At 51.9% G+C, this 27,867-nt stretch overlaps 2 protein-coding genes across 3 annotated transcripts in view; both read right to left on the bottom strand.

Moving 5' to 3' along the window:
* Nucleotides 1-60: 60 nt before the first annotated feature.
* On the bottom strand, nucleotides 61-8,710 carry ITPKA (inositol-trisphosphate 3-kinase A). 2 transcript variants are annotated; one of them, XM_045823979.1, is made up of 7 exons: nucleotides 8,120-8,710; nucleotides 2,126-2,222; nucleotides 1,798-2,014; nucleotides 1,480-1,684; nucleotides 1,207-1,260; nucleotides 798-869; nucleotides 61-682 (listed from the first exon to the last, which is right to left on the bottom strand). In XM_045823979.1, the coding sequence occupies exons 1-7, from the start codon at nucleotides 8,606-8,608 to the stop codon at nucleotides 479-481; spliced, it is 1,338 nt and encodes a 445-aa protein (XP_045679935.1). In that variant the 5' UTR covers nucleotides 8,609-8,710; the 3' UTR covers nucleotides 61-478. The 2 variants fall into 2 exon arrangements, with proteins under 2 accessions (XP_045679935.1, XP_045679934.1); XM_045823978.1 differs by having other exon boundaries at nucleotides 1,159-1,260; nucleotides 8,120-8,705.
* A 5,842-nt stretch (nucleotides 8,711-14,552) lies between these two features.
* Nucleotides 14,553-27,867, bottom strand: part of RTF1 (RTF1 homolog, Paf1/RNA polymerase II complex component) — a 52,953-nt gene continuing 39,638 nt past the window's right edge. The window contains exons 8-18 of the mRNA XM_045823086.1: nucleotides 27,689-27,866; nucleotides 23,161-23,243; nucleotides 21,716-21,803; nucleotides 21,506-21,613; nucleotides 20,855-20,932; nucleotides 20,175-20,296; nucleotides 19,941-19,998; nucleotides 19,433-19,510; nucleotides 18,395-18,490; nucleotides 17,535-17,646; nucleotides 14,553-17,293 (exon numbers count right to left, since the gene is read on the bottom strand). Of these exons, the coding sequence (XP_045679042.1) occupies nucleotides 17,187-17,293; nucleotides 17,535-17,646; nucleotides 18,395-18,490; nucleotides 19,433-19,510; nucleotides 19,941-19,998; nucleotides 20,175-20,296; nucleotides 20,855-20,932; nucleotides 21,506-21,613; nucleotides 21,716-21,803; nucleotides 23,161-23,243; nucleotides 27,689-27,866 (1,108 nt within the window). The 3' untranslated portion in view covers nucleotides 14,553-17,186. The remainder of the gene's footprint in view (nucleotides 17,294-17,534; nucleotides 17,647-18,394; nucleotides 18,491-19,432; nucleotides 19,511-19,940; nucleotides 19,999-20,174; nucleotides 20,297-20,854; nucleotides 20,933-21,505; nucleotides 21,614-21,715; nucleotides 21,804-23,160; nucleotides 23,244-27,688; nucleotide 27,867) is intronic.

The raw sequence follows: 27,867 nt of genomic DNA, 5'->3' as shown, positions 1-27,867 counted from the left end.
CTGGGAATTGAGAAAGAGGGGGCCAGAGGAGGGAGGAGATGAGGTCTGAGCTGCCAAAGCTGGTGTTTGTGAGCTTTATTGAGAAGGGGGGTCCATCGTAGTGTGGGAGTTCAGATCAATAGATCTAATGCTTGCAAAATAAAATTAATTTTCTGGCCTCTCTGGAGAAGCATAGAGCCCCTCAGAAGAGCTGGGATGAGGACGAAGCCCGTCGTCACAGTCGTCACAGCCTACATCCCACCCCCACCCTCCCGCATAAATTAGTGTCATCGGCTCTGGCTCTGGGACCACTTGGGTTTGTATGGGGAACAGCCTTGGTGCCTACAGTGCGTCCCATAGTGTCTGGCACCTGGCCCTACAGGAACCTGTGAACCGCCCCAGCCTCTGGGTTTCAGTCTCTCCCCGGCATGCATGGCGGGGACAAAGACGCAGGTCCTTCTGCCAGACCGGCGGTCTGTGCGGGGACAGCGGCCTAGCCTCATCTCTCGGCCAGGCTGGCCAGGATGCCAATGAGATTGTCCAGCCCCAGCAAATAGCCGTCCTCGCGGTTGCCCTCCTCCCAGGGCCTTCGATGGTCCAGCGTCTCGCCGTCCGGCAGGGGCGTGGTCTTGCCGAAGTCGATGAGCCACACGCCGGCGCGATGGCAGTGATCGTGCACGAAGAGCAGTGAGCTGCCGATCACCTGCAGAGCCCCAGAAGATCAGGCCACAGCCCTTTCCCCGGGGAAAGTGCCGCCGCGCTTTTCCGCTTTTCCGGTGTAGCCCTCACGGACCGCAGACGGGAACTTGACCTCTTACCTCGTGTCTCCTGAAGAACTCAGAGACCTCCAGGGTGTCCCGGATCTGCTGCAGGCGATTCAGATACCTCCTCTGGAGAGGGTAGGGTAGGAGAGGAGGGCAAATGAACTCCACACCAACTGAGCTTCTGCTAACATTAGGGGCCAAGATGCATGCTTGGCTTGGTAAATGCCAGTGGAGGAAAACACAGACCCTCAAGTGGCGCGTGGAACAGAAGGGAAGGAGCGCACAACAATTACAACACAACGCGGTAAAATGCTACGATAGGGTCACAGAGGCGAGGGCAATAGACGGGTTGGCTTGGGGCGCCCCTGGGTCTCAGGCTCCCGGATAGCTCGGGGTTCCAGGATCTGGCGCTCACCAGCACTTCCGCATCCCCTTGCACGAACTCCTCAAAGACCCGAATCACCTGCTCCCGGCTTCGCGTGGTCTTGAAGTCGGTGCTGCAGGATCCGTCTGCTTTCTTAAGGAGGTGGGACAGGAGGTGTCAGGGGCCCTTACCCGGCAGGGGGCGGGGGAGAGGATCAGTTAGAGCAACCTCCCTAGACCTTGGAAGCCAGGGGCTGAGAGGCGGCCGCCAAAGGGCGCTTACTCCGGGAAGTTGGGGGCCACCTGGGAAGTCAGACACCGCGGGGTGGGGCCGGGGCCGAAGGAGGGCGGGGCTGTGCAGGGGCCGGCGCACCTTTATACCCTCGATGCGGAAGCCGAGCGTGGTGCTGGAGCTGATGCCTTCTCGCCACTGCATGTAGCGCGGCTTGGTGACGGCGCGCTGCGCGTGCTCCTCCTCAGTGGGCGCCGCGGGGTCCACGGCCAGCATCTTCTTGTACATATCCTTCCTCAACTTGGGCCGCTCTCGGGCTTTGGCCAGCTCCTCTTCCAGGTAAGTCCTAAGGAGGCGCAGGCAGCGGTGGGGCGTGAGCGGACTCACACCGGACCCGGCGGGGCACGGCCCTGGACCCCCGCCCGCTGGTCCCTGCACGGCCTGGCAGGGCACACGTACCTGATGCCCATCTTGCAGTCAAGCACGCATGGGCCATCGAAGCCGTGGAGCAGGTCCTGCAACTGCAGGTAGCTCTCGCCGTCGCGCTCCACCACGCCGTGGAAGGCGGGCACGCAACCGCGCAGCGAGTCGGCCATCAGCCGCGCTAAGCAGTAACGCTCCTGTTCCGAGCTGCGCTTCAGGATCAGCCCGCTGGTGCCCGCCGCCTTGAAACTCCCTGTAGACCCGGGCACTAGTTAGCTCTGCCTACTCCCCCCCCCCCGACCCCCCGCCCCGCCACCCCGTCCCCGGGGAACACACCCTCCCCACCCGCCCCTGCCTTGCTCACCCGTATGCCCAGCCAGCTGCACCCAGGCATAACGCTTCTTGAAAGGGCTCATGACCGGCAGATTCACCATGGTCCGGATCTTCTGCCAGTGGCTTTTCTGAAAGCAACACGGTCCGGGGCTCCTTGTCCGGCGTCTGGGCAGTGCATGAGCCCTCCCTCCTCTGGAACAGGGGCTCGGCCCGCCCTGCCCCACCGCAAGCAGCTAGGGCCTTATGATTCATTCATTTGCTCACTCAGAAAAGTTTATTGTGAGCCTGTGTGTTGGACCCTGAGATGCACATGGTGGTGACAGATATCTAGCTCCTCAAATGTGCCCTGGACCTAGCATCAGAAGGCTCAAAACCTGCGTGGACAGGTAACTAAGCTGTTTTGTCGAGGTTTTAGAACTTTTGTGAGTGTGAGAATCACCTGATGGTCACCCTTGTTAAAAATGCAGATTCTTGGGTTTACCACAGGAAAATTCTGAGTAGGTCTGGGGTAGGACCAAAAATTTGCATTTCTACCAATGCCTCAGGATATTTTGGGGCCTGAGAAACATGCCTCTGTGCATCCGTTTCTTCATCTGTAAAACGGGGAAATAACCGCTTTCACTGGACTGTTGTTAGTAATGAATGAGGCTTGAATGTGTGACAGACTTTCTGTCCTCCAACCTCATTTCTTGTCACAGAGTAGAAGCTGGACAAATCTGGATTGCTGATTCATTCCCTTTGGGACCATAGGTTCCTCTCATATAGGGAGACAGACAATCACAGAAGCAAACCTTCACAAAGGCCCAGGGAAGGGGGGCCAGGTGCCTGGCAGTGTCCAAAGAAAGACAGACTTGGGTTTCCCAAAGTTGTCTGCTATCCCTGGGTGCCATGTCACTCCTCACCAGTTGGCAAGACCCAGGACACTCTTGGTCCTAATCTGGACCTAGAAACCTGAGCTTTGCAAATGGGAGGCAGAGCCCACAGGGTCTGTCATCTTAGATCAAACTGGGAGGGAAATGTAGATTTTGGCGTACCTCTGGCCTCCACCTCATCCCGAAAGCATCTCATATTCTGAACCTTTCCTCTTCCCACCCCAAAGCCATCATTCCTATGTCTACAGGTTTGACACGCACAGGTTTGCTCATCCAAACCGTGTGTTTGCTGCCTCCTCCCAGGTCTGCCTGCTTTTAGAGGAGTTACACATATGTGCCCCCACAGGGCTGGAACACCGGAATCCAGCCTCCCTGACCAGAGGGAGTTCTAAGAAGAAGAGGGAGAACTGGGGCAGTGGCTTAAGCAGGGTAAGGCTGCTGACCTCAAGCCCTTTCATGCATGGATGAAATGGGAGGTAATGAGACGGGAGTTAGTGACAGAGCACTGGACGGGGAGTCAAGAGTTGGTTCCAGGCCTGGCTCTGTCATGTTCTAGGCAAGTGAGTCCAAGCAAGAATTTCATCTGTGTAAGCCTGTTTCCTCTGTGAAGGCATAGCTGCTGCCATAACACAAGCCACCATTTACTGGCCGCCTACTGCCTGCCAGGCACTTCTCAACCTCCATGAGACAGCAGCGCTCCTGCTTTCCTGCCGCAGCCCCTATATGGTGTGCTGGGGTGTGATCACGTGTCCAATCTCCAGGGATCTAGGGGTGTAGCCAGAAGCAGCCCACTCTTTCAAAACTCCTTTTTTTGCTCTTTAAATACATACAAGGCTTGCATTATGCTGCATAAACCCAAGTTTTATTATGAAACTCTCCCACCTCCAAAACTTCAAATAAAATTCTGGGAAGATGTATGTGCCATGTGTATTCAGCAGCACCACCTATACCCTCTTCTCCCACTCTCACTTTGAGAGTGATGATAATGAAGCACATAGTCAGTAAGTGCAGGAGGGGGTGGCATTGTTGCTATTTTACACAAAGAAATTAAGGCGCAGGGGAGTCAGCATGCCCTCACTTCCTGCCTCCAGCCTCCCAGTCCCTGGTTTGAGCCATCTACCAGCCCAATCCCCTTCCTATGTTCCGATTGCCCTGGCAGGTTCTAGAGTCCATGCTACCACCCTGATTCCTTCTGAGGGGTCAAAGGGACCCCCCCCCCCCATGAGAAAGAGCTCTGTACTAGGTGAAGCAATACACAGCCACAAAGTGGTGTGCTTTGATCTCTCGGAAACACTGGGATGCCTGGGGACCCACCCCTCTGTTGGCTTGACACCTTTGCCTTCATTCAAGGGAATGGGTTTAATGGTGAGGTTCAGGCAGCTTGAGGGGCCTACTGGCAGAATGTGGGGGAGAGTGGGACCAGAATGGAGTTAATCAGAGGGTATACCTATTTCTGTAGCCACCCCAGTGGAAGAGAGAATCAGCTTTGTGTCAAGTGAGATGAGGGAACTACATCATCCTTTCTTCTGGGATCATGTGGGAGTCGTGAGTGAGGATGGAAGGTGGAGGGTGGGTCTGGTAGAAGAGGGTTTAGCACCGGCAGTCCTGGACTACAGCCACGTGATTGATGTGTGATAACACAGCATCAGCTTGCTTCCAAAAACGATGTAAAAAGGGGTCATCCCCTCCCCTCCCCTCCCCAGTTTTGAGAGGATCATGTCAGCTGAGAGCAGCAAAGACTACGGCCGGGTCCAGCCATGCAGGCTACGGAGGGTTTTCATACCCATCATGTCAGCTGAGCCATCCCAGCCACCTCCTGAGGTTGCTCTGACAGGGTTCAGCAGCCTGGCCAGTAATGGTTGTGGTCACACATGGAAGGGGTTGGTGCAAGTGTCATGCAACTCACTGCCCCCTTCCCTCTCCGGGAGCCACCTCCTCCAGAGGACATAATGCATACAAAGAGGCATATCTCCAGAAAGAGTCCTGCAGAAACATTCTTGGCGGGTGGGTGATGATTTGGGTACATGAAAACAGCAGGGAAGATACTTTTTGAGCAGGTAAGGCCTTTATTGCATGGATATCAGAATGATTTATTGTGTTACAAAGGGAGATCTACCTGAAAAGAGGGCCAAAGCCCCATTCTCTGGCCTAGGCTATTCCCCACCGAAGCCTGGGAAGCCAACTCACAGCCGGAGGCCAGCAGAGCTTCTTTGGGCAAAAAGCCCAGAAGAACTGACCTGTGTGTCTTTAATGAAGTCACAAGAGGACCCTCTGATAATTCCTCACCCTTCGGTTTGGACAAGGAACATCTCTCTCTGGACAGGGCTTGGCTAGACACTTGCCTCTCACTCCAAACTCTGTTTGAAGCCCCGAGGACTCCTGCTTCTCTATCACACTGGACACTCAGTGTATCTTCTGCCAGAATGGACCCTTTACTCTGCCTCCAGTACCCATGCCACTACTTCTGGACTCCCACTCCCTCCCTCCCTCCAGCCATCCAATCACTGGCAGAAGCTCTCTACCAGCCCCACACCCTCCCCACGTTCCCATTGCCTATCAAACTAGTACTCCCTGTGGTGGTGGTGAAAGCAATCCGTTTAAATTTATAAAATCATTTGCACTAAGGTATAAGTGACCCACGACTTCACCCTCCCAGGGGCATTTACTTTTTAAAAAGGAAGTCAGTTAACCTAAATTGTGCTCTATAATTAGTGAAAAGTGAAGTATGGGAGTTCTGGGTCCAGGACAGGGTGGCATCCAAGTCTCCTTACCCTTCCTGGAGCACCGAGAGAAGAGAACCAAATGAACAGGAGCCAACACCCTCTCTTCGGCCACAGCAACACCCCAACATTGTTTTAAGATGCAGGCAAGGCCTACGAACACAGTCATGACAGCTGCCCTTGGAGAAAGCCCCTTTCCCCACCCCAGCTTCCGACCCGGCTGGGTTTCCCTGCCCATGACTTTTCCCTGTATTATAAAGAAGGGTCCAGGGAGGGAGGCAGGCTGTCCAGCCCCAACTACCCTATGGGGAGCCCAGCTTCAGGCTCTGGGCAGGCTGTTCTCGGCCCCTAGGAGAAGGAAAAGGACATGTGTTCCCGGCAGAAGCAAGGTTGAGCCTTCTCAGGCTTCCTTCTGCTCTGGCTATTCCCGTTGTCTGCCCAGATCCGAGTGTAAGGGCCTGGCGACCCGGGAATTCCCAGTGCTGCCGCAGTACCCTTCTCCCAGGTGCATCCTTAACGGTCGGCCAGCCCACGGGCTCTGCTTCCTGCCTGGGGAAGCCCTAAAGGCAGCCTGGGCGGGCGCGCGGGGCCGCTCCCGGACCGGCCGAGAGGCAAAGTCCGCGCCAGGCCCTTCCACGAGGACGCAGGTGGCCTCTGTCAACAGCTTCTGGCTTATCGGCCGCCGCCGTGGCTGTTTGCTTTAGGGGAGGCCCTGGCGGGCTGGGGGTTGGGAAGGCCCGAAAGGCACAGCCTTGGAGCTGGAAGGGCCTTCAAGCAGCCATCTGCTCCAGCTCCTGGCCGTGCCGGGACGGCGAGGCCCAGGGTGGGAGAGGCCGGCCAAAGACGCCTAGCTCACAGCTGCGACCGGTCCCTGGAGCCCTGGAGCGTTGACCCCAGTCGGGCCGCCTACGTAGCACACAGCCTTGGGCCGCGGGACCTCCTTCGCCCACGGGCTTTAGAGGGAATGGGGTGGGGGTTTGAGGGGGGAGGCTGCCCTCGTGGCGCCCTTCCTCCCGCGCCCGCCTCTCAGCTGCCAGAGATTTGAGCGGGGGAGCCGTGCACTGCTCCGGATTTTCCGAAGAGGCAAGGAGGGAGGAGTCCTCTCACTGCCCCACATTCCACTTCCTCGGAAACCCCTAGGCGCACCGCCTCACTGCATGGGCCAGGGTTGCACTGGGAACGATCGTGGGTCAGGGGCACCCTGACTCCGGGGAGAAGAGCGAGGGACGCCCGCACCTTACACCTGGGGGCCGGGTGTGTTCCTATTCTGTGAGACTTCTCTCTTTCCTCCTGTGTCACAAACCATACCGCCCTCTAGGTAATGTAGTTAAGTCTCAGGGGGTAACCAAGACGGGTCCACTGCGAGTCGTCTCAGTGTCTCCCCGCCTTGTCCAATCGCAGCGTGCGGCGCAGCCTGGGCTCCGCAGGCCCGGGCCGCGCCCCAGTGCTCTCCCCGCAGCTCTGGCGCGCCTCCGCGGTTCTCACCGCCCTTCTGGGAAGGCCGGGAGCCACCCGAGCCTGCGGGGCGCCCTTCGTCTCTCCCTCAGCTCTAGGGACACTTGCATAATGTGGATCTAGAGCAACTCCTTCCTACTGATCGTGAGGAGTTATGGAAAGTATTTGGCCTTCGTTTAAACTAGGGGCCCAGGACGGCTATGCTGCGCGCGGCACAGCCCGAAGGGGCAGGCACAGGTAATGTCTTCAAGGGAACCCTGGCCTGGATTTTCGAGGGTCGAATCAGGCCTCTGACACCAGAGGTGTAGACTAATAGGTTGATCACGCCCTTTCAGCCTCAGTTTACCCTCCCCCAGCCAAAATTAGGAGCAGTAAAGAGGGGAGGAAGGCGGTCCCCTTCCAGCCAGAGCTCCCAGCCCTGCGCCCCTCCCTTCCCCACGTCCACGCCTCGTGCGGGCTCGGGGAGCAGACGGCGGCGGCGGTTCCCGAGCAGAGACTAGAGCGCGCTCCACTCCCACTCAGGAGAGGGAAACCGTGGCAACGGCGGGGGTGGGGCCGCGGCGCGGGAGAGGGGGCGGCAAGATTGGGAGACTCGTTCGCCCCTCTCTTCCCGAGAGTTCTCGGGGCAAGGCCAACCCCTACCAGCCCTTAAGCCCCACCTCGCAGCCGGCAGGTCACGATTCCGCTCCCCACCCCACCCGGTCCCTGTGACTTGTCGCAGACTCCTCCTCACTCGCCTTCTTAGACGCCCCTGGGCCCGGGTCGCGACCCTCCTCCAGTGGAACCCGGGTGAAAACTGCCAAGGCAAGAGATCAGACCCGACTGGCGCCTCGCTGCGGCCCCTGAGCCCCCTGGGCAGCGAGAGTCGGACCCTCAGCGAGGGAACTTGGGAAGGAGTCGGACCTCAGAGAGCTAGGATCTGGGTCCCCAGAGAGCAGCCCCCGCGCCCGGGGCTGGCTCCGCCCTCGCGGCCCCTACCTGACCCACGACTTCGCCGGCTTCCAGCTGCACGTTGCCGCGGCTCCGGCTCTCGCTGTCGCTCAGCAGATCGTCCTCCGAGTCCTCGGGCAGCGACGAGGAGCCAGTGGAGGAGAGGGACGAGGTGGAGAGGCGGCGCGGCTGCTGCAGGTGCGATGAGCCCACGGCCGGGAGCCTGCCACCCTCCGGCTCCGGCGGCCCGGGACTGGCCGGGGGTATGTCCGGCTCCTCGGCTGTCACTGTCAGCTGCGGGATCACCGGCGCAGGGGAAGCCCGCGGAAGCCCGTTGGGGACCTGTCCCCCACGCCGCTTGGCCCCACGAGCCCGGGGCTCCGCTGCTGCAGCGGCTGCAGCGACCGCGGCGCAGCGCGCCTCGAAGAGCAGGCGCAGCTCCCCGACACTCCGGCGCGGGGCCCGCTCCAGCCCGGGGCTGCAGGGTCCCGCGCCTCCCGGACGCGCCATGCCCGTCGGGCCCCCGGGCAGGGTCATTTCCCGGCCCAAGAGCCGCAGCGGAGCCCAGCAGCCCGCGACGCGTTGGGGACTGGAGGCGCTCGGCGCCCCGGGCTCGAGACTGCCCCGAGGCGGAGCCTGCGCCGCTGCCCGCCCGCGCCCCGCCTCGGCCGCGCCCCCCGCCCACCTCTTTCACTTTCAGAGAAAGCGCGGGCCTGCCAGGGCCCTCGCCCGGCGGGGAAGGCTCCCAGCGGCTGCTTCTGCTGTTGGGGAAGCTCGGACGTCTCGGACAAAAAAGTCAGGGCCTGGCCCTCGCAGCCTCTTTGTGCCCACCCTCGAGGAGAGGCGACGGGCCGCTGCACCTCCGGGTCCTACTGCCTTCCCAGGTTTCTGGCTTCGGGCTGAGAAGGAGTCCTCCCGGCGGCTCCACAGCCCCTGACCCTGCAAGGGAGGAGCTAGTCCTTCCGTTGCTCCCCCACCCAATCCCTAGGGTTGCTTTCCGCGTTCCATCCATCCTGGTCTCCCGGGCTTCTCTCTGCCCCGTGCCCCTTCAGCACAAAGTTCAAGGCCATCGACTTTCCGAAGGAGCCTTAGGACGTTCGCCCAAGTGGGGACACTGTCACGGGAACAGCTGAGATTTCTCTCCTCAAACCCCCCACTTCCCCGCGGGCAGAACAAGGCCGGGGCGGGGCCTTGATACCTGCGTGTGTCTTGGCATAGTCCTGGGCAGCATACCTGGCTGCTGGCTGCTGGCGTCTGAATCCCGCTTCCCCTTTTCCTTTTGTGGTTTGAGGCTTGGAGTCTGCTGGGTGGCTGTGAGCAAGTCATTTCATCTCCTTGAACTGCTGATTCTCCTCCGCAAGGTTGTTGTCCATTTCACAGGATTGCTGTGAGAATAAAACAAAATGAAAGATATGCAATCTCTAAAACTTAGAATAGTTTTAGCGTGGGTGGTAGAAACAGCCAAGCTCAGGTTCACCACACTCTCAGTGTGATGAGGAAAACCTCACCTGGCCCACAGTGTTGGCGCTGTGGGGCTGGGAAGAGACTGCAGATGCTGGTGAAATGTTTCATGTGCTGCAACGTGCTACTGCAACGTGTTTCAGTAGCCTCACTGTGGTGGGTCTTTGGCCACTTCACATGTTAGTGGTCAGCTGAACTGCAAGGCTGCTTTGAGTAGAATTTAGTATTGCACAGAATTTCCCATCTTCCCTCAAATGCCACAAGCCAGGATCCCTTAGCAGGTGCCTGCCTGGAGTCTAGGGATTGCTGTGCCTTGTGGGGAGTGTCCCAGGAGGACCGCCTCTGCTGCTGAGGGCCCGGAGAAGGAGCTCTTGGTTTCTCATTTCCCTTAGCCAGGATCCAAGGAGGGCCCTGGAGGAGAGAAAAGGAGGGTTCAGAAACAGAACTGAAAACTTAGCCAAGGAAAAAAGGAGAAGATCCTGCAGGAAATTGAAGAGAGAATGGTAGGGGAAGGAAGGAGGAGGAACTGAAGAAATGGAGTGAGAGAAAGAAGGAAATTGCAGGGGTGTGAGTCCTCCGTGGAGAACCTGGGAAAGCACATGGCTGCCTCCCAGAAGCACGGAGGTCTGGAGGAGCCCAGGTGCCTGTGTGAGCAGGATGCTCTGGAACTTGAAGGCCCAGACACATTCATGTCTCCTTCACTCACTTCTCTCCCTCCTTTGGAGCTACCCTAGTCTGTGGGGGAGCCGGAAAGATGCTGCTCTCAGAGGGGCACTGGGGACAAACCCACATGGGGAGAGTCAGGAAGGACCTGGCCCGTGTGCCTGAATGGGCCATCTTTTGTTGCTTCGGGGAGACTTGAAGTCCTCTCCAGAGAGAGCAGAGTGTGTGTGTGTGTGTGTGTGTGTGTGTGTGTGTGTATTGAGAGGGAGCAGAGGAGGGTGGCAGGAAGTGTTTCTTTAGACCAGGTGATAAAGGGTCTCATTCTAATCAGCAACTCCCAGACACGCTCCGTGGGGCTTGGTATCCTGCAAGTGACTTTCTAACTCCAAGACTCCAGTATTCTGTGACAATGCCTGTGATTCATTCAGATGCTCACAGTGCAAACAAATTTCCATCGAACAGCTATTACGGACTAGGCACTGTACTAGGTAAAAGGAATACAGGAATGGGTAGCTCCTGTGAGGCCCCCCTCCATACTGGGAGTGATGGTATATCATTTTACATTGTCTTCTGAAGGAAAGAAACCGGAAAGGGGCCCAACCAGGAAACAAGCTGCAAGATGCCAAATGGCTGCGTTTACTGTTTCCAAGGGACTATCAGTGAGACCTTGGTCTTTCAGCTGCATCATGCAAACAGTTTCCCACCCCTGGCCAGTCAGATGCCCTTCTCTGCTGAGAGCATACTAGAAAGGGTGCTGGATGGTTGGCCAGAGCCAGGGTAAGGATAAGGAAGACCTGAAGATCTTTCTCTTGAGAAAAGGGAGTAAATGGCTGTCAACATGACAACCCCAGACCCTTTGCCTCTGGGTTTCTCCTCCCTGCCATGCCAGCCATTTCTGGCCCCATCTCTGGCCCCATAATTGGGGCTTCGTGGGAATATTCTAGAATTAGGTGCTAGAATAGTTTAGCAGGGCGAGATCTAGCTGCCTTCACTCACCCTCCACCATCTGCATTACTCCCGTCTGAAACGAACAGGTGCCACCACACCTGTGTGTGCACAGTAAGATCATTTCTCTCCTGACACAGTTTATAAACAAGGTTTCCCATCCTTTCCAGGAGCCCGTGTTCCTGTGGTCTCCTCCCTCCTGTCTCTTTTCTGAACTCAGAACTCGCAGGATCTCTCCTAGTGGCCAAGTGGAGAGAGCATCTGGGGTCAGGGATGTGGCCAATGGCGTCTGTCAAGGCAACTGCTCTAAGGCCCCGAGAGCAGTCGCCTTTGCCTCTCAGGCTTCTCGATCTTGTAACCGCGGGGCGTGGGCACAGCCCCTAATTCCATTTGCGATGGTTCTGCCTTCCGGCATGGCCTCCATCCCGGTGCGCGGTGACTGCGTCCATGGAGCGTCCGGTCAGCAGCGGGGGTTCCCTGAGCCAGCTGCGACGGAAAAGCTGGGCCTCTGCTACCAACGCTGGGATGTCGCCCGCACTCCCGCCCAGTCCGATCTACGCCCAGAGACGCGGGCGCGCCCGTGTGGGCAGCGGCTGTCGGACCCCAAGGGGACGAACAGAAGTGGAGGTTCTTGGCTCCTCGGCACGTCGGGGCTGCGGCACACCAGCCCCGGTAGCCGGCCGGCAGCTTGCATCTACAGCAGCCGCGTTTCTCGCAGCCTGGGGTCAAACACTGAAGACGCGAAGCCTGGCCTTCAACTGCGGGTAGCGCAGGTGCCACCAGGTCTCGCTCTAGCATGTGCTGCGGTCTGGGGGCAAAATGGGAGGAAAAAGGTACGGCCAAATGCCTCGAACGTGGCGCCTGCTGCTGGACGTCCACTTGCACTCCCCTTACCCCCCTGCCCACCACCACGTTTACCGGGCCTTAACTAAGTGCCAGGCAGCGCTGGGTGCTGGGGCTTATGGAGATTCATGCTGCAATACTAGTAGCTTCCAGGCTGTGGGTGGAGACTCAAATAACAGTACAGCATGGCAAGGGCCACGGTAGGGAAAATCAGCGGGAGGTGCTTCCAAACCACAGCCAGAGGGAGAGATCAGGGAAGGCTTCCCGGCGGAGGTGACCTTCCGGCTGAGCGCTGAAGAGTGAGGAGTTCGCCAGGGAAAATCAATGGAGATAGATCAGTGCATTCCAGGTGGGGTGAATGTGCATGTGCCCACAAGATACAGTATCCGCCCATGATTAGCAAAGCAGGGCCAGACAGCTACAAGAGAACACATTTTTAAGAATTTGGTATTGGAGCATTTAAGATCTTGCTTCCAGCAACTGTAATCAATTTTGGCTCAAATAAACTTTTTTTTTAAAAGATTTTGTTTATTTATTTTTAGAGGGGGAAGGGAGGGAGAAAGAGAGAGAGACAGAAACATCAATGTGTGGTTGCTGGGGTCCATGGCCTGCAACCCAGGCATGTACACTGACTGGGAATCAAACCTGCGATGCTTTGGTTCGCAGCCCATGCTCAATCCACTGAGCTACGCCAGCCAGACCTTTCAAATAAACTCTTATAAATTTTTTTTAATGTAAGAATTTGGCATTCTGAAGGACGTATTTAAGTAGTCATCATGGGAAGGATCAGAACTTTGTTGGACATATTTTTACTTATTTCCCGGTTTTGTGCCGTTTTAATAATGCTTTAATTACTCTTGGTGGTGGGGAGGAGGTTGGGCCTCAACCTTTCTGGGCCTGCGGGGCGGCAACAAAGTGGCAGTCTTCGGAGCCACTGAAGGAGAGAACTGGACAACGCTTTAAGACCGGCCACCTGGCCACCTGCAAAGAGTGCGTGTGTTGAGGGCAGCTTGTTTCTCTGGACTGTTCCCCCAGACCAGCCGAAGCCACCACCCACCAGTCCGAACTCCAACCTGAAGGAGTTTCTTGCCTCCCTTCCCCACACCCGGGTGAGGGCTGCCAGGAGTCTCAGGGCTTTGCGCTCCAGCTTCTGGTCTTGCCCTCTGCCCAACCCCCACACTGGGGTTGTTCTGTGCCTTCAGTTCCCTCCCCAACCCCTGCAGTCCTCCCTCCCTTGCAGTTCCCTCTTTCCATACCAAGACCTCCACGGAAGCACAGCAGCCTCCTCTCTCACTACCAACAGTATTTATTGAACCCTTATTGGGGAAAGGACCATTTAATCTTGAACACGATTCTGACAGATCTTCTATAAAGATAGGAACACTTGTGGCCTAGAGGCGTTAAAGGTAGTAAGTGGCAGACCTGTGGTATGAACCCTGCACTCAGGTGTCTTTTGCTTTATGGCTCTCCCTCAGGCCCACAGCTCCAGGTGGAAGCCCCAGATGTGCCTTTGCAGTGGTTAAGCCCTCAGCAGGACCAAACTCCACCTTCAGGTTCAGCTCCGCCTGCACCGGGGTTGGCCTGGGGAACTTTGCAGAGAAGGCAGGATGCTGCTCGGGAAGTCATTCATGCAAAGCGGAGCTGCCCGTCAGGGGCTTCCCTGCTCCAAGGAATTGCTGGACACTGCCAGTCAGGATTACCCAAGGAAAGCCAAATGCCGGCCCCCAACTCCAGATAAAGCTGACCAGCCCTGCACCCCACTCCCCTCTGCATCCCTGTCTGGTCAGGAGCAGACCCTCCCTCTCCCCCTAGCTGAGCTGGGCAGCACGCTGCTGGTCTGCAGCATCAGAAGGGAGACAAATGGACTCGGCTGTCCTCTGCTCAAATCCCTGCTCTCTAGAGCCCAGGGAGCACGCTCCCCAAGTCAGGTACAGGAGTGACAGGGAGCTGGAGAAAACCTCACTGAATGCCTCACAGGGAGCTGCTGGGTAAACCCATGACCCAGCTCTCCCCACACTAGAGGCAGACTTTGGACTGGACTCCCACCCTTTCATTTCTAAGGGCAGGACCTTGCTCCCGTAGCTATAACAGGTCAGTAAAGTCTGGGACACAGCCTCAGGCAGTGGACATGTGGAGCCCTTGCCGGTCTGTGCAAGAGGGAAGGTTGTCAGTAGTTCCTCCAGGGCCACACGGACACCTCCAGTTCCCCCTTCCCAGGAAAACAGTATAGCAAAGGAAGTGCTCCTAAGCCAACCGAAAGCTTAAAGGACCAGGTGCTCACTAGGGTTAGGCCGTATACCGGGGCCTGCCTAGTTGTTACAGCTTGGTAGTGTCTTCCAAGGTAGGAAGTAAATGAGACCAAGTGGAGGTTGCCCTGGCTCTAAACAACTGCCATGCTAGAGAGGTTTCTGGGGAACCAGGCTGCTGAAGAGCTGAAAATATTTTGGGGGCACACAGTGCTACGAGAACGGAGAGAAACAAAGCAAAAGAGAGGCTCTCTTGGACTTTCAAAACATGACTTTGAGAGTTGCCACTCAGGATGCAATCCTTGAACTAAATCCGATCCTCTTGTTAAAAACAGGGCATAAAATTTATTTACAAATATTTGTACAGTTTGAGTGACAGGTCAGGATTTTACAACAGAAACATATAAAACAAAGCATTCTTTTTTGAGGGAAGTTGCAGGCGTAGACTTTCCCTGCACCTGTCAAAAGCAAGACAGACAAACAGACCCATACATCATGAGCTAGGCATATGGACACTGGCCTTTTCGTTTCTTGGAAGGAAGTGAAAATGTATAAAACAGCCTTAGGTACTGCACCCTTCAACACTGAAACCATGTTGTGGGGGGAGGTGGCGCATGCAGTGGGGGGCCTCTGCAGCTTTTTCCGAGCATAAGAAATACCATGAAGCCCCGCCGATTCTGTAATTTCATGTCTTAGGCCTGGTCGGGCTCTCAGTTCAGAGGCCCTGCCTCAGCTGAGACTGGGGCCAAGTCCTCGGTCTTGATTCCAATCACCAAGCAGGCTACTCAGGTGACGAGTTAACTTTCGGTCTTCTTTGGTTGGCTTTTCTCCCTGCTATTTTGGCGTCTCAGAACGAAAGTTTCAGCAGCTGCATGTGGGGAGGTAATGGTGAAGTGGCTACAGTGTGATGCAGTTTTAATAAAAATTTTATTACACAGCCATAATGTAATCGACACTTCTCCAAATCCAAATGATATTAAATACAGATCTACATGGTGAATCAGAATGACTCCAGCAAATTATATGGATTCTATAATTTCATGTCTTTTAAAAACAGAAAGAAAAAACCACATTTGTCATGATAGGAGAGGTCCCAGCAGCCTCCCGGACTCCACCAGAGTCCAATGTTTAACAGTCTGTGATTCCGCATTTACACAACAGTGTACAAAGGGTTCCGGTCAATGGGCTGTTCAAGTACGGATGATTTTAATGAGCCCATCACCACTCCTCCATCCCAATGAACTGTCACAGCTGCCACATAGCTGTGTGACAGTCATATTTATCAATTTTACAATCACGATACTTTTAAAAACCATCCATTACTGCTTTTTTAAAATAAAAAAGTGTAAACTAAGTTAAAGCAACACTGAGGCTCTACTAAACCCAGAAGAGTTAGCAAGTTAATTTTTATGTTTAAATACAACTTAACTCCACGATTTCCCATCACCCCACTTCCCTACAGAAAAGGAAGAAGTGCAAAGCAGAGCTTCTAGGTCCCTCTCCCTTTTGTGGAAATCAGCAGCTCTCAGCTGTTTCTTTAGCTTAGTTCTTGGTATATATAGTCAGCTGTACTTTGTTCTGAAAAGATTTGTTAAATGCCACTTTTATTTACACTTGGAGCTTTACACCTGAGAATGATTATCAAGCAGTCAGCTTATCTCTTTTCAAACATTTCATAAAGACACACACACTTCTTTGCCGGCTCCACCCGGGCTCACCATATACATATGCACACACACACACAAAACCGCACATGCTTGTAACATCTGCAGCCTAAATTGTTTTGTGTTCGTTCTCTCCTCATCACGTTGAATACTTTCTCTTGAGGACAAAATATTATGCTTACTGAAATGGCAAAACAGAATCACCAGAAAGAGACAAGTACAAGGGGTGGGAAAAAGATTCACTCTGCGTTCAGCCAAGAAGCTGTGGCCGTACCCTTGGGAAAAGTTAGACGCCCGCCCTGCCCTGCCCTGCCCTGCCCTGCCCTGCCCTGCCCTGCCCGCCCCCCCAGAACTTGGGAACTTGGCTGTGGGCTTCCCTCCCACCAGCCTGCCGGGACACAGGACACAGCCAGCAGGGGGGAGGGGCAGGGGAGGGGCCGAACCAAGGAGTTTTCTCTGAGGTGGGGAGGTGACGAGGAAGAGCAGGAGGTAGGGAAGAGGAAGTTACACAGCTACAGCAGCCAGGCCTGTTTAGTAAGAAGAATCACATTTAATGAGTTTCTTTCTTGCAGTTTCAGATGCTCAAGTACAGCTGAAAAAAATCTGAAACAGCTATAGACCCATGACAGACTGATACAAAGATTACTGCATTTAAAAAAAACGATAAAAAACCCACACTCTTACAGACATACACACACATACACTCTCTCTCTCACAAACAGACCCCCCTCCCTCCCCACAAATGTACACTTTTTGGAAACTAAATTGGTTTTGAAAACCCCTCTTCTGCAGAGATGGGAAGAAGAGAAAGATGAAGAGAGGAAGGAGAACCGCCGGTGCTCAGAACCCACTCCCTCCACAAGGGCCGGGTGCCAAACGTTCAAGGTTTGGGTCCAAGGCAACCGAGAGGAGACTGCCCAGTGCTGCTGCTATCACCACCAGGGGCCCCGCGAGAACCCCAGCTCCACGGTAATACTGAATGCGTGCAGAGTGGCCAATGAACTGTGCCAGTTTAAAAAAAAGAAGGCAAACACAAATCTGAAGACATGGATAAAGCCCAAGAGCCCAGATCCACACTGCATGAGGCCCGGGCAGGAGGGGGTGTTGATGGGAGATGGTGCGGACAAGGGGGGTTCTATACAGTTAATGGTTTATATTACAGGCGACTGGCAGTTTAGAGTCTCTTCCCAGTTTCTACTGCTGCTCCAGCCCAAACAGGGCAAATCAAAGGAAAAGAGGAACGGTGGGACACTGATGGGGCATGCGGGGTCAGAAGCAGCAGGCTGGGTGCGCTCAGATGAGCCCCCGTCGTTTTTTGTAGTCTTCCAAGTTCAGAGATCTCCGTGGAGCCCCATCCTTGGCTGGTGGAGCCTTGGAGGTGATGGCCAAAGCCTTTGACTCTACGAGAAAGAAGAGCAAATTGGTGGCTGAGGAACCTATGCAGTCCTTGTCGTCTTGTGCTTCACTCCTTCAGTAGCCTTCCTAACTGTCCCTGTTCCCTCTCGAACACTCCTGCAGCCTCTATAGACACTGCTGAGCAGAAACACTCATTTCTTCCCTGAAACAGGCCGCCTTGCAGGCTGAGAGGGCCGCGGAGCGATCTGATCCTTGGCCATCACCACCCCCTCGCCCCACACCTACCTGAGCTGGGAACCTGTAAATCAATCTTCACATCAAAATCGTGTACTTTGAACAAGTCTTCTGAGAGGTCGCTGGCCGACTTAGAATTCAAATCTTTATCCTTTCCCTGACCCTGCAATGTGAAGAGAAAAACTAATTATAAAAGTATAAATGTAAGTGGACTTAAAGCAGCAGCAGCCACTAACAGTAAAAGCTCTTGCTTAAGTTCATTAGGTCTTCCTGCTAAGGCCCTTTCCTGATTCCTCTTCTCAGAGGACAGGAGGCCACAGACAAAGAAGTTTCTTTTCCGAAACCTAAAAGCAAAGAGGACAGGGCAGGTTCGCAAAGAAGAAAGGACAGACTTAGGACAAGCCAACCTTCTGACCTAAGGTTTCAGGGTTTCCTCGGACACTTTGGGGTCCATAGGAAAAGCCCTAACTAAGGCAGAAAGGTACTTCTGAATGGGCAGTTGCTCTCGGTTTAACATTTTCGTTTCAAAGAGCTTTCACTTTTGTAACAGTCTGATCCTTACCCGTCATCTGCTCCTCCTAATTATCCTGTGAGGTGGGTAGGGTACAGAGTGTCGTGCCCATTTTACATAAGAGAAAATGTGGACCAGAGGACTAGATGTCAGTTGCCTAATGCCACAGTAAAGGCCTTAGTTAAGCAGTGGTATTTGGTTTAGAATTTAGGTCAGCTGACCAAACTTCAACAGCTGTTGCCATGTTTGTACATGACTCGGATGGAGAAAGGATGGCCAGTGGGACTCCATGTTCCTCCAGGTGGGAAAGTCAAGCCCAGACTAGGCAAGCTGCTTGCTCCAGAGCCCAGGGCGGCAGCCGAGCTCCGAAGGCCACAGGGCAGGGCAGTGCTGCACTTGCCTTGCTCATTTCCTTTGGAGCATCTGGTAACACCCCAGAACCGTATTTTGCATTCAGCTGGGCCAAGATGGCAGCTTGAACAGCAGGGTCTCTGGACTGAAAGAGAAAACAAGTTATTTTACAGATTGTTCAACACTAAGCACAGTCCTACTGTGAATCTTTCCCACCTACCCACTAACATACAAGCACCACGGCGGCCCCATCAGTAGCTCAGTGGGGTTTTCTTCAAGGCAGCAAAAAGAGGCAATTAAAAGCTTTGAAACCAAACCCAGCCTAGCCAGGCCTAGGTAGGTGACCCAGCCTACACAATTCTGCTTTTTTAAATGTTAAGATTTTTCATCTTAACCGTTTTTATTTTAATATATTTTTTAAAAGATTCTATTTATCCATTTTAGACAGGGGTGAAAGGAGGGAGAAAGAGGTAGAGAAACACTAATGCGTGGCTGCCCCTCGTGTGCCCCCCACGGGGACCTGACCCACAACCCAGGTATGCACCCTGACAGGGAATCAAACAAGCGACCCTTTTGTTTGCAGGCCAGTGCCCAATCCACTGAGCCACACCAGCCACGACTTTATTTTAATATTTTATTTATTTTTAGAGAAAGGGGAGAGAGGTGGAAAGACAGAGAGAACTATTGATGTGTGAGAGAAAATCAGTTGTCTCTCACACGCCCCCAACCAGGAACCTGGCCCACAACCCAGGCACGCACCCTGACTGGGAATTGAACCAGCGGCCTTTTGGTTTGCAGGCTGGTGTTCAATCCACTGAGCCACAGCAGGTGGGGCTCAGCCTACACATTCCTAATGTCTGTGGCACAGGGGGTTTAGCCTACAGGTTTCTGTAAATCCATGCCAGGTTCTTACCACCTGGATGTCCTACAGCAAGATAAAAAAGGAAGCATCCAGACCCAAGAGTTTGAGGCAAGCAAATCCCACTAAGACAACATTATTTTTAACTTCTTCATTAATCTCCTGGTGGAATTCACTGTGTGTCCCAGAATCTAGGTCCTGACGGAAACGTCCTCTTTAGGCACTCACATTAGACACGATGGTCGGTTTGCACTGCCGCCTGGTAAAGGGATCCATCTGTTGGTTTTTCATGTTGTGACTTTCAGCCTGAAACAGACAGTGTGTGTTACAGAACTCTCTCCTTCCCCTTCCTCTCCTCATGAGTTTACACATAAACAGCAGCCCTGGCAAGGTCCTGGAAAGTCAAAGCTGTCTATCATTCTTTCCCCTGCACGAGCACCAGAGCAGATAGTGGGCAACAACCTAAGGAACAAACCTGGAAATGGATAAAAACAAATACTGAGGAGTAAAATCTAAGGGTGGGTACGAATAGGAGGGCAGAAGACTGCTGCTTTTCAGCATAAATTAATAAATTATATTGGTGGATGTGTATACATAGAGATAATACGTATATGTTCAGTGAATACATTATTTCAATAATTTAAAAAATAAATTCAAGCAAGATGTCGAGAGGACTTCATATCATTTTATTAATTAAGATGACTTTCAGTGACCCAGATAAAGCTGTCTTACTCACCACAAGGGCCTTCTCAGACTCCACAATGTTCCATTCCCGGTTCCGCTGGTTGATGTAACTAGGGGGTAAATAAGGGGAGGGGTCAGCGGGCTTGAAGGGAGGGAGGGAACCGCTGAGCCGACCTCGGAGAGATGTGGAGCCAGTGTAGCACAGAACATACAGATCTGCCTGAGAATTGTGGCAAGGTACGTGGGTCGAGGACAGAGCCCAATGGAGGCAGGCTCTGTAACACACCTGATAGCAGATATGTTCTTGGTCCGCTGGCGGTCCAGGGCCTCTGCCCGCTCCTCCAGCTCATTCAGCTGGTCTTGGATTTGTTTGGCCTTGTCCTGATCCCCCATGTCCTCAGCCATGGCCTGCACACAGACATAAGTGTGTGATTTTTGGCTGTGATTTGTATCACGTCTCCCCTGACTTCCAGCACAGCCAAGCTATCTCAAATGAGGAACAAATGACAGATGTGAGAGAATACTGAAAACAAACTTTACAAATGCAAAGTAATAATTTTTACTACAGTAGTAACACCTTCCTGGCTCCGCTGTTACGGCTACTTGGCTCAGGGCCCCTGGTATCAGTGATGTTTCATATCAGCCTGTTAGAACCCAGGTCCTATACGGCTAACTAACCCCAACAAGGCTCGCCCCTTCCTGACGTGAAGAATGGAAAGCCACCTAATGCATCTGGGCTTGGCAATATCACTTATCTGTTCAGACCCAGTGCTGATACTGCCCTGGGGTCTGTCTGATTATGCACAACACCGAAGTGCTAAGAAAGTAAGAAGAATGGAACAAGTGAAATCAGTGTCAATTTACAGAAAGGAAAATCCTGCCACCACTACCTTGACAAAGGGTGAAAGGTTCGATTTCCTCATCTCCCCATAGGACAGGGAATGAGGGCGGGGTGCAAGTCCTTACCTTTTCCTTTAGCAGCTGAGTCTTCTTCATAGCATAGTTGGGTGGAGCTTTCCTGAACCTTTCTTTCTCTTTTACAATCTGCACCAGAGAGGAGACACCAGCAGTGAGGTATTCCTAAACTATTTTTGCAGACAGGCTAAGTGAGCCCATTTTGGAGGCAAGCAGCTAGTTAAAAGGGGGCTGCTCTTCCTCCAGCAGTGGCATGCTCCAGAGAGAGCGAGTTCATTCCAAGGGATACTATGCTGTTTCCGGGGTCACGGAGATTCTTCTGGGACAGTCTGAAGGAACATGCACCAATAAACAGCAGCAACCCAAAGGCCTGGTATTGTAAGGCTAGCTACTGTCCAAGAGAACAGAGATCGAAGAATTTTACCAAAATGTTTTGGAGAAAAAAGAACTCTTGAAGGACCAAGCCTAGCAGAATACAGATCCCTGAACCCTAAATACACTTCTATAGCTTATGACTTCAAATGAGAATGCACAGAAAAAATCCTGATAAACTACAAATACGAAGACAGCAGTATCAGCAACCCCTCAGCTTCATGCAAGTGTGGCACAGCTAAAAACATACAGGGAGAGAAAAGAAAGTCATGCTCTTCTTTAACACCGGCTCTTGTGAACCTGAAGCCTCTGGAGCACCAGTTTTCTCACCTCTTCGATGTCCTGATCATTGAATTTATAATTAAGAGCTTCTTTAATAGATAATTCCTTCTTATTGATTTCATCTAGAGTGGGCAACTGCATGCCGGCAGAGAACATCTGGACCAAAGCATGATAAAAGGTTATATTAATAAGGGATTTTGGAAAGAGATACTGTCACTGTTTTCAGGAAAAACAGCTAGGTGCTGTGTATTCACTTACCGCTTCTTTCCACTTCATGAATTCGCTTTCAGTGAATTCTTGGTTCGAGACAAACTCCAGGCGGAATACCCGCTGGTCGCTGCCATGCCTACGTGACAAAGAGACAGCAGCTCCAAGAACAAGCATGCTGACGGACCCACCAGCAACGCAGCCCTGCCCGTCTGCGTACCATCTATCTCCGGGTTCTCAATCCTGGCTACCCTTTAGCATCACTAAGATTTATAAAAATTCCAGTGCCAAAGCACTACTGTATACATTAACTGAATCAGAATCTCTGGGAGCAGGAACCAGGCACTGAAATGAACAAACAAGTGAAACCTCCCAGATTGTTCTCATGGGCAACCAAGGTTAAACAACAAAGGAAGCACTGGAAACAAATGGACTTGGCCAGTAATCCAAAAGTCCACTTACAATAAAATCCACCAGTCAACTGGCACCCAGAACATGTACTACCACGTACACATCTGAGTGACAGGGAGAGCATTCCCTGGAGAGGAAGGGCGCTGTCTCTCCAATGGCCCCTGTGCCCGCGAAGCTAAATGAGTCGGTGCCCTTTCTTAGGGACACTTGCTGCACACTATGGCTGTGGCATCCCCAGCTAGTTATTTTTATTTATTTTTAAAAAATGTTGTATTTATTAATTTTTAGGGAGCAGTAAAGGGAGAGAAAGAGAGAGAGAGAAACAGTGATTGGTTGCCTCTCACGCACGTGCCCTGACTGGGAATTGAACCAGCGACCTTTCGCTTTGGAGCATGACTCGAGACCAACTGAGCCACACCAGCCAGGGCCCAACTAGCTCTTTTTAAACAGACCAAGAGAGAAAATGGGGGTGGGAGAAGGGAATGGCGAGAACCCAAAACGACCAAAGTAGGCCATGGTAGAGCTGTGTCTATTACCTGCTGTTTGCAGTGCTCCTGGCAAACTGCTTCTATTCCTTCCTATAAGGGGTTGTAGAACTTTCAGACTCCAAGAGGGCAGGGATTTGTGTGTCTACTTTGTTTTCTCCTCTACCCTGATGCCTAGACACTGGCACGTACCAGGCATTCAGCAAATAGCATGTTGCTAAAGAGGAAACTAAGTCCAAAACAGTGACCTGACTTGTCAAAGATCAGGTGAGTCAGTGACAGGGCCAGGATCAGAAGCAAGCTTCGGGACCATGCTCAGGAAATGCCTCTGGGGCTCTGGGGCTGGGGTGGGGGTGGGGGTGGGGGGGAGGGGGGAATCTCACAACCCCACTTCTTCCTTCTCTGTGTTCTACCACGTCACATCCCTGGTTTCCTCTGAGGCAGCTACATCCCACTTTCTCTCTAGGGCTAGGGCTACAGCAGAATAAGATTCCCTCCAAGTCCAAGAAAAACTTCACACTAGGAGAGAATGACAGCCCACCCAGGCAGTGCCTGCTCGCAATGGGAGCAGAAGCTCCCACACAGAAACACCTCTCCTACCGTAGTTGTAGCCCTTTGTTTGTTCTGGTGCCACCAAGCTGGTAAACCTTAGCGGTTTCCACAACACCCGTGATCTCAGCGACCTAAGTGAAAGGACAGAGACAATATTCAAACACAGACTCACTCAGAGCTCTCCACACTACTTTGTCGGGCCTGAGACCCTGCACTGAGAGAGCCCACAGCTGCAAGGTGTTCTGGGCACCTTTCTCAGGTTTAGAACTAAGGGCCAAGTACTAAGAGCCCTGTGCCCAGAGTAAGCAAACGCCAGGAGAGGAGGCAGTTAGCCTGCCGGGGCTTGTTAGAAGCTTCCCGTTCACCTTAATTCTACCTAGAGGATGCACTTGGAGTTTCAGAGGCCAGTTTTAACAATCAAACACAAAGACCATGGGGGTCAGTTTCTGGTGCCAAGCTTTCCAGGGCTTGGTATGTTAAAACCATACAACCAAGAACAGAACAAAATGAAACAAGTCGAACAGCGGTTCTCCAGCCTTCTGGGACACAGAAACAGTGTGGGAGCCAACAAAAGAACCTCTAGTAGGTTGGAGGGTTTTTGTTTTTCTTTTTTAAGATTTCATTTATTTTCAGAGAGGGAAGGGAGGGAGAAAGAGAGAGAGAAACATGAATGTGTGGTTGCTGGGGGTCATGGTCTGCAACCCAGGCATGTACCCTGACTGGGAATCAAACCTGCGACACTTTGGTTCGCAGCCCGCGCTCAATCCATTGTGCTATGCCAGCCAGGGCTTTGTTTGTTTGTTTGTTTTTTTTACAAAACTGCAATAATTTTGATCCAGAAGTCACTTAGTATGCAACACGGCACATTTTCATTTACAGCAGGTCCTCAAATAATGTCGTTTTGTTCAGCCATTTTGCTACAACGTTGGTAAAAACAAAGCTGATTCCCACCAGAACTACTGCCTGTGTGGTTGGCACCTTATGCCCAGTCTGTGGGTTTTCTCTGGAGACTCTGTTTTTCCGACCCCTCAAAGAGGTGCACACGAGGTGGGGGTGGGGGCCTGTTCCTACCTGTGCCCTGCCACTCATAACCTTAAAGCAGGATAAGCGGGTTAAAAGAAATCATGATCTTGCTTGTCTTTATTTATTTTACCAACTTCCTGTTTTCTTTTTTAAAATTATCTTTTATTTTTCAGTTGACATGTATTAGTTTCAGGAGTACACTGCAGTGATATTATGTAACTTACTAAGTGACCATCGCAATAAAACTCATGCTCATCTGGCACCACACAGTTATTAGAATATTAGACTATATTCCCTGCACTGTACTTCACAGCCCCCTGACTATTGTTTCTACCAATCTGTACTTCTTAATCCCTTCACTTCTTTCATCAAACTACCCTTCCATCTGGCAACCATCAAAAGGTTCTCTATGAGTATGTTTCTGTTCTGCTTATCTATTTTGTTTTTTTAGATTCAATTGTTTGGATTTTTAAAAGATTTTATTTATTTTTAGAGAGAGGGGATGAAGGGAGAAAGAGAGGGAGAGAAACATCAATGTGTGGTTGCCTCTTGCACACCCCCTACTGGGAACCTGGCTCAGAACCCAGGTACATGCCCTGACTGGGAATCAACCCAATGACCTTTCGGTTTGCAGGCCAGTGCTCAATCCACTGAGCCACACCAGACAGGGCTATTGTTCATATTTTTTATCTTTTCTTCTTTAAGAAGACCCTTTAACATTTCATGTAATATTGGTATGGCGGTGATAAACTCCTTTAGCTTTTCCTTGTCTGGGAAGCTCTTTATCTGTCCTTTGATTCTAAATGATAGCTTTGTTGGATAGAGTACTTTTGGTTGTAGATCCTTGCTTTTCATCACTTTTAATATTTCATACCAATCCCTTCTGACCTGCAAAGTTTTTGTTGAGAAATCAGCTGACAGTCTTATCGGAGCTCCCTCATAAACTAAATGCTTTTCTCTTGCTGTTTTAAGATTTTTTTCTTTGACCTTTGACATTTTAATTATGTGTCTTGCTCTAGGCTTCTTTGGGTTCATCTTGTTTGGGACTCTCTGTGCCTACTGGGCTTGTATGTCTATTTCCTTCACCAGGTTAGGGAAGTTTTCTATCATTATTTTTTCATATAGGTCTTCAATTTCTTGTTCTGTTTTCTTCTTCTGGGATCCTCATGATGCAAATGTTGGTACACTTGAAGTTGTATCAGAGGCTCCTTATACTACCCTCAGTTTCTGGATTCTCTTTTCTGTTTTGCTGTTCTGATTGGAATATAAGCAAGAAAAACACCCAAATTGCTGTTTTGATTCTTGGTTTCTTCTACTCTACTGTTGATTCCCTGTAAATTACTATTTCAGTTAGTGTATTCTTCATTTGTGACTGGTATTTTTTATGATTTGCATGTAATTTTTTATGCTGTCGAACTTCTCTCTAAGTTCACCTACTCCTTCCTTAAGTTCCTTGAGATTCCTTAAGGAACTTACAAACATTACAAACATTCCTTACAAAAATTATTTTGAAATCTGCATCTGGTAGATTGCTTGTCTCTATTTTACATTAGTTCTTTTTCTGGAGTTTTGTTCTGTTCTGTCATTTGGGACATGTTTCTTTGTCTCTTCGTTTTGGGAGCTTCCCTGTGTTTGTTTCTATGTATTCAGTAGAGCTGCTACATCTATCTCTTGGTCTTGGTAGAGTGGCCTATTGTAGTCACTGTCCTGTACAGCCCAGTGGCATAGCCTCCTGGCTCACCTGAGATGGGCACTCCAGGTGTGCTGCCCCCATGTGGGCTGTGTACATCCTCCTGTTGTCATTGAGCCTGGATTGCTGTTGGCATATCAATGGGAGGGATTTACCCTCAGGCCCATCAGCTGCCACCACTGTGGAGGATTAGTTGTACAGGGGTCCATCCCATGGAGCAAGCCTTACTTCAGAGGGCCTCTGATGTCCCAAGTCCCCGCTTAAGTGTGTTGTTTGTGGAGATGGTTGGGTGGTGCTTAGACATGAACTGAACCTGTCCACTGGGTGTGCTGACTCTGAGGTCTCCCAGGAAGTACAGACCAAGGTCAGCCACCACCTGTGTTCTGCCCAGGGCCACCCTGCCTGAGGTATAAAGCCATCTGCAGATGGCTGCTACTTGTCCTGGGCTTGGAGGTGCCCAGGAGAGGCCAAACTGTGAACTGAAGCTGGCTACTGCTAGTGCTGGGCCGTGGGTCACCTTAGCAAGAGGTACAGGGCACACTGAGGCCCGATGCGGCTTCTTTGACAGATTTTAGGAAAGTCTGAAGCATGAGTCAAGACAGACCATTTGTATAGGAAAGCCTCTGGAAACAGCTAGGGTGGCTAGGTGATTGGTGGGCGTGGTCTCAGGGAATCATCAAGATAGGGACAAAGAGTGATAGCCAGGTCATGGAGATTCAGGTATGGCTCCCCTCCCCCCTTGCCAGCAGCTCTGTGGAGGGAAAGCTCATCAAAGGAACAGTGGCCTCTGCCTACATTTCTGTCTGGCAGAAAGCTGCCACCTGACCCCCGCCCCTCTACCTCTTGCCCTAATGCCAGACACTTCGGTTCCTCTCTGTATGTCCCTGGTTCCTTTTGAGTGCAGAACTCACAGAATAAGTCTGAGTAAGTCCGTACATGGGCCCTTTAAGAGGAACTGTCTGGGAGTTCAGAAGCCCTCCGACTCACTCAGCCACAATCCATGCTGATTTTTACAACCAGATATGGGGACTCCTCTTCCTGGCACTGGAATGCTGGGCTTGGGGCTGGGACGCCTTGCTCATCAGGGGGGACCTCTGCAGCCACCTGGGTGTGGGTCCAGCCTGCTCTACATCTCCACCTCCTCCTACCAGTCTCAATGTGGTCTCTTCTTTACATCCGTAGTTGTAACCTCAGGTGGTCCTGAATGATGGCTGTTTGTAGTCTAATTTTTGATGAAGTTGTGGAATGATGTGAGCATTGTGTTTACCTGTGCTGCCATCTTGACCAGAAGCCCCTTACTTGTTTTTATTAGTCTTTCTTAAATATATGTATAATTCACACTTATTCCAACGTTTAATATCAGATGTATTTTGGGTGTCTATTTAAACGTTTGGTGATTTTTGTGTGACCTGAAATATGTCACAGAAACTTAACTGTTGGTTGTATCAGTTAAGTCACTGTCTCCCTTAAATTTTGTTTCCCTTAAAGTAACAGTTTTCAAGAACCTATGGACAATGTTTAGGAAGGACTTGCTGTATTTATTTTTCAAATGAACAAAGCTTCCAGATTATGTAACAATGAATACTTCATAAAATCTCTCCCTTTTTGTTTTTATATGGAAGGAAGGTAGAGAAAATTATTCCACACCCAAACCCACCAGGCTCTAAGTACTCTTCCTGGCAGCGGGTCACACGCGAACCCTGGTGACCTCCGACTGTCACTATCCTACAGGCATCTTGATTGGAGTCTATGTTCCCATCAAACAGGACTAGAACAGTGACAGGTCATGCAGTAGCTCTTACTCCCAAGTGAGAGTCATTATACTGAAAACACAGACAACTGCCCGAGGAAAGAAACACTGACCCGGTAAACTGGTTTGCTGTTGTGGTTTCCAATGCCAATTCGTACGAAACACCCTGTGACAGTCTTAGCGAAGAAGGGCATATGACACCAACGCTCTAGCTTATGCCGTGATAATCGAACCCGATTCAATTCTTCAGGTAAGGAGACTGGCTGTGACTTTGGAGGGATCTCTTCTTTCC

Source organism: Phyllostomus hastatus, unplaced genomic scaffold (genome assembly GCF_019186645.2).
Source record: "Phyllostomus hastatus isolate PE091 unplaced genomic scaffold, TTU_PhHast_1.1 phas_scaffold_501, whole genome shotgun sequence".
In the NCBI taxonomy this organism is placed as follows: Eukaryota; Metazoa; Chordata; class Mammalia; order Chiroptera; family Phyllostomidae; genus Phyllostomus; species Phyllostomus hastatus.
Note: the sequence above shows the minus strand (reverse complement) of the source record. Positions and strands in the feature narration are given on the sequence as shown.